The sequence below is a fragment of the Fundulus heteroclitus genome, chromosome 4 (genome assembly GCF_011125445.2).
Source record: "Fundulus heteroclitus isolate FHET01 chromosome 4, MU-UCD_Fhet_4.1, whole genome shotgun sequence".
NCBI classification, from domain to species: domain Eukaryota; kingdom Metazoa; phylum Chordata; class Actinopteri; order Cyprinodontiformes; family Fundulidae; genus Fundulus; species Fundulus heteroclitus.
Window position 1 is genome coordinate 25,526,554 of NC_046364.1, and position 8,736 is coordinate 25,535,289.

The 8,736-nt window shown below is 42.8% G+C and overlaps 2 protein-coding genes across 2 annotated transcripts in view; both read right to left on the minus strand.

The window, feature by feature from the left end:
- Positions 1 to 5,864, minus strand: part of dpy19l3 (dpy-19 like C-mannosyltransferase 3) — a gene marked incomplete in the record, with an annotated part of 97,487 nt that extends 91,623 nt beyond the window's left edge. Inside the window, 1 exon segment of the mRNA XM_012861642.3 lies at positions 5,632 to 5,864.
- LOC118562954 (probable C-mannosyltransferase DPY19L3) lies at positions 4,417 to 5,634 on the minus strand. Its single transcript, XM_036136294.1, has 2 exons — positions 5,177 to 5,634; positions 4,417 to 4,583 (listed from the first exon to the last, which is right to left on the minus strand). The coding sequence occupies exons 1-2, from the start codon at positions 5,292 to 5,294 to the stop codon at positions 4,432 to 4,434; spliced, it is 270 nt and encodes an 89-aa protein (XP_035992187.1). The 5' UTR covers positions 5,295 to 5,634; the 3' UTR covers positions 4,417 to 4,431.
- Positions 5,865 to 8,736: the final 2,872 nt, after the last annotated feature.

Consider the following 8,736-nt stretch of genomic DNA (forward strand, 5'->3'; position numbering starts at 1 on the left):
TGCTTCAGCCCTGTAACAGACTCTGGTTCTCATCCTCCACAACTCATCTCTCTTCAATAAAAACTCACCAAACTAAGCTCCGTGTGTATTTGGGTTCATCTCAACAAATCATGACAGTGTCAAACGTGCTGAGTTGAAAAAAAGAAAAGCTGAGGAATTTCTTTACATTTCTCAAATAAAACTTTATCATTAACTTGCCAAAAAACATATTGGGTACTGAGTGCTTTTTTTGCACACTTAAATATTGATTTTCATTCAATAATAACGAATATCTGGATGTGTCTGAAGTATTTGGTTGAACTGACTTTGTAAAGTGCCTTGAGATCATGTGTTATGAATTCACTATATAAATAAAAGTAATTTGAATTGGATGAGGCAGAGTCTGAGGACTTAGAAGTCACAAGCTGCTAGAGTAGTGAAAAAGCTTCCTGGTGGCAGGGCCCCAGGTGTTGGACTTGGCTGGAGATCATGAGGGCTCCGGACTGGTTGTTGGGGGTTTACCGATTCATGTAACTTATACCCAAAGCATAAGCTGTACCCCCTTCTTGGCACAAAATCAAACTTGCTCCCAGTGCCAACGGAATCCACCAGATCTACCCCTCGTGCCCTGATCCTGTTTGTGGTGTTCATGGACAAGATGGCATAGCAAGTTCATGGAGTGCCAGATTTGGCACTCCATGAACTCCATGATTTGGCACATTTTGGCGGACTGGGACCTTGGGCATTTACCCTCTGTGGCGTTTATAACTCAGCAGTCTTGAATCGAAAAGCCACTGCCCTCCCAGTTTGCCCCTCGCATTTAACAGAGAGATGAGTGGTGCTGACGCTGAAAATTTGAGATAAAAAAAGAAAAGAAATGCCTCCAGAAAAAGACAGCAACACTTTCAAATATTTCTGCTTTCTACTTAAGATGAATATGATAAAATTCTGGAGAGTGATGCGATTATAGACGGTGTGGCAGAAAACAGTCTGCAGAGGTTTGTCATAGAGAATGTAGAACGAAGAATGTAGGTTTATTAGCTTTACAGTTCTTTATCTTTTTAGGTCCAAGTTACGTGTTAGAAGTTATTTGTTGCTTTGTTATAGTTTAGTTTATAGGGTTTTTATACTGTATGTTATTGCTGTATATCTAGGATCTTCTACTCCAGTCCTCAAGGGCCCGGCGTCCTGCAACTTTACGTTCTCTGCATCAACGACACCCGAGTCAAACAATCAAGCCATTAGCAGGACTCTGGAGAACTCGACTCCATGCTGAGGAGGTAATTCAGCCATTTGATTGAAGTGTGTGGGACCAGGGACACATCTTAAAGTTTCAGGGAACCGGCCCTCTAGGAAGACCCCTGCTGTTGTATTATATTGGCCCTATGTGAATAAAAATCACATAGCTGTGACTATATTTACTTGTGTTTTCCATTAAAATTTCAATCCAGCAGTTTGAAAGAGAGCAGGTCTGTTCTGTAATTCTCTGTTTGCTCTCTATATTCATCCAAGTATCACTTGTGGCACCTCCAGGACCCTCTGACCACCGGCAGCAGGCAATGCAGGTGAAGTGTCTTGCCCAAGGACACAACGACTGAGACAGTTGGAGCAGGGGATCGAACCATCAAAACCCACCAGATACAGGACAACTCCCCAACTCTTACGCCACTGGCGCTGGCTATTCAACATTTCTACCTAGCCGATGGCCATGAGATAAGTATCAACACTGAAAGATTTAGATCCTGGACAGTAGGGTTCAACAACCTGTTTCCGTCCATAGGTGGCTGGACTCAACCTCAGGGATAGGATGAGGAGCTTCAGAGCAGAACCTCTGCTCTTATGCATCAAAAGGGACTGAAGTGCTTCGAGTAGTGCTCCCGTGTCTCTTTCAAGAGACATGGGAGCACTACGTCTCCACTGGTCTATTAGGCTACGTTCACACTGCAGGTGTTGATGTTCAATGTCAATTTTATGCCGAATCAGATTTTTTTGGGGGTGGCAAAAAAATCTGATGGATGTATACTGGCGGTCATATTACAATAAATATGACCGCCATTATACTTCCATCTGAATGGTTCAAGACCGCAAAGCGACCCGCATGTGCAGATAACAGAAGGACACGTCACAAAGCTGCGCACTGTTCACAGACGTAACGGTGAATCGTCTCTAGAAGTGTTCAATAAAGTTTCATTTAAAAAAAACTAAAAAAATAAATAAATACACGGATAGCAGCCAGCATCTTTCCTTGTTATTATTAGAAAGCTGTTGAGCAATGGGAGTCGACAATATTCAGACCACATCCTAGCAAGACGAAGTAATGTAAAAAAAGAAATCAACACAGCTATTAACAACGGTCTTTTATGGAGCGCTAACTGCTACTACTGTGTGTGGATGTGAAGTGAGAGACAGGAGAGTGACGTCAAAGAAGGATAAAATGCGACATGGCCGTTCAGACTGAGGACACTTTGAAAAATATCCGATACATATCTGAATTAGTACCACATACGGAAGTGGCACAAATCAGATTTTTTTTTTTCCCGGATAAAGAAATTGGAATTGGGTCATTCACAAAAGACGGATATGGGTCCCATATGGGCAAAAAGATCGGCTTTGTGAACATAGTAGTAGAGAGCGGAAGAATGGCGACATGCGAGAGAGCACCTGACATCTGTTCTGTGATGAGAAAAACTTTTGAAATTATTTTTTAAAACTTCCGCTCGACTGAGAGGTAAACCGCATTTCTTCTTCACAACTTTTGTTCCAACTCTTCTGAGTCGACTGAGTTGAAATTAGTGGACACACATCGAGCAGGGATATCTCATCACTGAACCCCAACTGAATCAAATTTGCTCAAATTATAAGACACACTTTTGTAAAACCTTTCGTTTGGGATTATGCTCCCGCATTAAAAGATGGATTTATTTTTAGGCTTTTCACACATCTTTCACCAGCGTCTGTAGCCACCAAAACAAATGACAATTACTGTCTTACAAAATGAGAAAACGCACAGCAGGAGTTCTCATTTCCCTGTTTTGCCTCTGCCTTTGAAGCGGACTGTGAAATCAGATCTTATTGCTTTGACTCAGCCTAAAACAATGTTTTTCGGCAGCGCAACAAGGGCCATTAAAAATGACCTCATAATTGGCAGCGTGGCTGTACAACACAGCGCAAACGTTATCCCAGAGGAATAAAGCCTCCATTTGGTCATTTAACTGGTTCAACAATCCGTCCTGCGCCAGGCATGGAAAACCCATCATCCCATTACCCGCTGAGGTGTTCAGGGCACGTTTCCTAGGCATTTGAACGAGAACACAGGATACGAGGAGCGCGTGAATGAAACACGACACAGACATGTTACTCAAGACAAGAAGGCAAGTCTGTAAAGTAAGTTTTAACAACCTCCTCATGTTTGTGTCGTAAATACAGACATAAGTAGATGAACTGAATGAGTCCAGATGCAATGACACTCTGCAAGAACTCCTCACAGGCCAGAGGTTTGCTGGAGAAATCCTGAAAATCCCTTTTAGTCTTTGGTGTGTGTTTCTTCTTCTTGTTCTTCTTGTGTATAAGGTATGGCAGGGGGTCGCAGCCCCGGCTGTTTGGTCTGTGCCTGCCATCAGTGGTATAACAAATACTATTAATGAACTCCTGAAAAAAGGACAAAACTTAACCTAACTGCAGTTCGTCTGTAATATTAATGGCTTGATTTGGTTTTTGCCATGTGAGGTTCACAGCTAGCTAAAAGCTGCCTTCAGGTACGAGGCAATCTTAAAGGTGTTTATATTGGTGTTAATATTATACAGTTATATGTTAGAACCGAACCCATATATACGGTATAACTTTCAAAGGGATTCTGGGTAATATTCAGAATGACAGCGACGTTACATTTTTTTGGGCTGGGAGGGTCTGAAAGTTGTTCGTTGTCCAAAGGGGGGGCAGCAGAAAACATTTAGGAACCACTGATGTAGACCATCACAGCATCCCTTGTCTCTGACATCAACCCGTACACAGCGTTCCTTTTTCTACGCTAATTAATGTGTGAAAGCACTAGTGTAGTATTAACTTACACATACAAACACTTGACCAATCAGACTAGCCGCCTGCCCTGCTGGTCTTTCTCTCCTCAACCATCCCATGTGTTGCAGCAGGAAAACAAGTGGCTCTGCTGTAACCAGTGTCCCGGTAAGCCTGAGCGGAGTCAGCGTGAAACAGTATGCGCCGTCTTCCTGCTCCACGAAAGCAATCTCTCAGGGCAATGTTTCAGCATTTACACATGTGCTTTTCCAATTTCGACAAACCAAACGGCTTCCCAGCCTCTGATTGGTTCCAGAAGAACATGCAAGTTGCAACCAGACTTTCGCTTGCAGACTGCGAGGCTGTGCTGAAATCTGAGCCCCCCCCTGCTCAGTCGGTGCGGACACACAGAAGGTGGGAGTGAAGAGGACAGGAGGATCACATGGGAGCTAAAGCCTTTACCTTGATGTTGGAGAACCACAGGTCGTTCTCATGTAGCGTGGCCACGTAGATGGAGCAGAGAAGGCCGAGGCCAACAGAGACGGACCAACCCACCGACGTCCAGATTATAGCCCCCCATGACCAGTCGCCTGCAGGGACATGAAAATAAGATTTTTCTGCTGCTACTTTTAGTTTCTGGTTTCTCTTTAGTTTTTTTAGGGGGCCATATTTTTCTTAGATCAAAACATGGTGTCACTAATTTAGGTTTCTTTTATGTAGTGTTTCTACGTTATTTTTATGAGCTCTGGATATTCCGGGTTGTATTTTGCAAGTTTTTCTGTGAAAAAGGCAGAAGACACGAATGCGTTCCATAAGCTGAGCCGCTGCCGTGTTTCGTGATAATATGCATCTTAACTCACCGCAAACAGCTTGAACGACTTAAGACGTTTATTTCACAAGAACCCAGATTTAATCATTCAGATTTAAAGGGGCTTCGACTGCTGCTAAGAACGATACTCATCACGGTGTTCACTGTGAATGCTTCAGCCTCAACTTAGGAGCAAGCTGCAGTCATGTTGCCACCAGTGCAGAGCTTGTTCAACACCTGCAGCAGGGCACAGCAGTGAGCCACAGGTCCTAGAAAAGCACGAATGCTGATTGGGCCAAAGCCCCCTAAGGTAGAGACTTTGACCGTAGAGTCTACGGTGTCCCGGGAGGACCCATTCCTGCCTGCCTCACTCACCCTGCAGGACCTTGTCTGGATGGTGATGGGTGCAACAGTTGGACTGCTGGGACTGGCCCTCGGCAGCCGGAGACGCCTCCTTGCCCCTGCTGCCTTTCCTCTGACGCAGGCTCGCCATGCTGGAGAACCGTCCACCGGCAGATATGCTGGATGATTAACGACCGAGCGCCGCTGTTCGTTTGGGTCCTCGGACGGACGGACGGGGTGGACGGGCCTTGTGCTCGGGGACTTCCTGCTCACGCTGCAGCCAGCCGGACTGGACTAGGTCAGGATCCGCTCATGGAGACCGGATGGACGGAGAACGGCATGGTTCAGACCGCGGGACGGCGTCTCATCAGCGGCCAGCTGAAGCATGGGTGGTGCGCTCAGGGACACACAGCTAGCGACTCATTACACTCTGATTTTTTTTTTTTTTTTTTTTTTTTACACAAAGGCGCGATGCTGCTGCTGCGGACGGACGGACGGACGGCGGCGGCACAGTCTCCGTTTAACGGCACCCAGGGCACAAGCGACGCCTCCCGGCCCGTCGCTCCGCCAGCACGGTCCTCCCTGCCCGCTGGACCAGCGCGACCCTGCTTGTCCCGGTTTCTGCCCCCTTTTCCTCCCAAACTTGCTCAATCCTACCCGTGTTTGTGCAACACTTGCGGGCTGCGGCGACGCGTTTCAGCACCGGAAGTCAGCGGTTCAGGCCTTCAAAATAAAACGCCAAAACGACCCCGTTCTCTGTTCTAAGGTCTTTCTGGGGGGTTCGCCGTTAGGCTGCACACGAGGCTCACACGTTTAAACAAGCGAAACCCATGAATTGTATATAAAATAAGAAATATAATGCAATAAAAAGATTTTTAAAATGCACACAATAGTTTAATCTCCGAAAACGATATGTGATTATAACTTGCTTACGTTTCCAGCTTTATTACCCAGGCAGAAGAAAGTCTGAAATATGGCAAGATTAATAGCTGTGTGGAAATAGCTAAATGACTGAATACATTTTAATTGAAGATATGAGTATTAACAATGAGTGATTACAAAGTTTACAAAGTATTTTTGTCACAGATATCAGGAGTGGGTAAAAGTAATATTTATTTGTTCCTCCACCTTCTTAGTATATTAATAATTACCCCCATCCTGTCCCAGCTATACGTACAAATCTCTCAATTAGATGTATATTACATACAATAATAGTACATTCCTATACCAAAAAAATCCAACTTTTCATATCCACGAATGAAACCTATACATAATAAAAGTTTTAGATATTATTTGATAAAAATATATTTTAACGATATGAAAGATACTAATCATAATAGAACCATTTACCCACTGGTTTTCAATTTCATCATAATTAATAAAACTATATTCACAAGTAGTTTTTATACCTTACATGTTAATGACTTTTTTTTAAATGTCTTAGGGATGACCTATTATGCTTCCTTTCAAACATTTAGGATAGGTTCATAGGCCATACCAAAACACATTTATTGTTTTTTTGGGGGTTTTTTTTTGCACAAATCATTCTCAAATGATGAGATTTCACATCTCCAGTTTCACTTAATTGAGCTCATTTCAGAATTAGCTGTTTTTTAGGGAGCTCTGTCTATTTTATGGAAGTAATCTGAGAAGGGTATAGCTGAAGAAAACAAGGTTGTTAAGATTAACAATATTTATTAGGCCAAATAAATGCAACAAAGTAACAACACAATGTGAATAATGCAGAGAACTTTTTTTACCCCCAGTGCCACAGCTCGGCTGCCTTTAGAACAGTGTGTGGCAAAAAAAACAACAGTTTCCATCTTTTCTTATACTCTAAGCTCCATCCTTTCAGGATGTTTCCCTTTGAGTGTGCATCTAATTGTACTCCAGGCACAGATATCAGTATCTGGTTTTAACTGCCCTTCACAAAGGAGACTGACTGCAGCTAAGTGCATACAAAGCAAAAACAGAAACTCCTTTTAAATAAAGCAACAGCAATCCGTCCTGCATCCTAAAGAAATACAGAGTATATAATCATGTCTCTTCACATAAGTACATAATAGAGGCTAAAATTGTCAATATCCATCTATAATACAGCTAATAGCACAATAGCATCCCTATGAAATTTTGGGCAGTTACAAGAATTTTTTTTCCCCACTTAGCTTTCCATTTACATCAAAGAATACAGCTTTATACAAGCAGCCATCTTCCCTCTCCTCTCTCCTATTTATCCATCTTTCTGTCTCTTTTTAAATTCAGTTCAAAATACTGGTGTAACTCACATCATGCGGGGTTCTTTAAGGAGTTGAATGATGATGGTGATGGAAGGATCTCCTGTAGCGGTCTGTCTTTCAGCTTATTTTTATGTTTCTGTCTCTGTCATGTATCTTTATACATGGTTATATTTTAAAGGCTTCCTGCCTTTTTTCCTTCCTACTTCTTCATTGAATGAAAATCCTTCCCAACTGGGGCCTCTCTGTTCTTGCTATTGTTATTGGCAGTGTGTCTTCAGTTGTAGTTCCTACAATTTTAAAACACGCTGTTGTTCAACCCTCACTTAAAAAACCTGCTCTTGATCCCGCAATTCTTTCTAACTCTAGGCCAATTTCTAAGCTACCCTTCATTTCTAAAATGATTGAGAAGGTATTTTATGATCAACTGAGCCATTTTGGAAGAGCACGATATTTGAAGGTTTTCCAATCTGGTTTTAAAACGTTGCACAGCCTCGGATCGGCTCTTTTAAGGGTTTTTAATTATATTTTTCTAGTTAAAGGTTGTAAAGACAGCGTGATTGTTGTTCTTTTGAACTTAACTACTGCTTTTCCTACAGTAGACCATAAATTTTTACTCTCACATTTGGCACAGTTAAGATCATATTTAGAGAACCAAACTTTCTGTGTTTTCTTTGGTGATCATACGTCACCCTCTTCTCCTTTGTTATGTGGGGTGTCACAGGGCTCAGTTTTGAGGCTTCTTCTTTTTTTTCCCTTTATCTGCTTCTGCTTGGCTCCATAATGAGAAAACATTGTTTTTGTTTCCATTGTTATGCTGATAACAGCCAAATGTATATTCCATTAAGGAACAAATATGGGAAATCTACTCACTTGTTGCTAAAATGTCTTGAAGACTTTTAGGCTTGGACGGCCCTCAATTTCTTAAAGTTCAATTGTTAGGATTCTGGTAGGTTTGGATCCTTGTGTGAGTGAGTGTTCCTGTTTTTAGAGAAGATCTCGGCTGGAGAGTCCCATCAGCTCTGGATCTTGCACACCTGGAGCAAATCTCCTGATCAGGCTGACTGGGGCTTAAAGGAGCTGCAGGATCGTCCGTCTTTGCTGGATGATCATCTATGATGGTATTCCCAGCCAGTTCTCGAGTGCTAGTTGTGGTTTCAGTGTGAATTTCTGCATTTTTTGGTCTTTGTCATAAGACTGTTTGTTCCTGTGGTTCAGACCCATTTTGATGATTGTTCATTGCCTTCAGATTGGTTGAAAGGAGACTTGTGTGCTGCCATGGAAGTGTGTTGCATTTCCTCAGTCTCCTTACCTGCCTGCCCGCTCTCCAGTGTGTTGCCGACCTCCAAGAAAGCAACC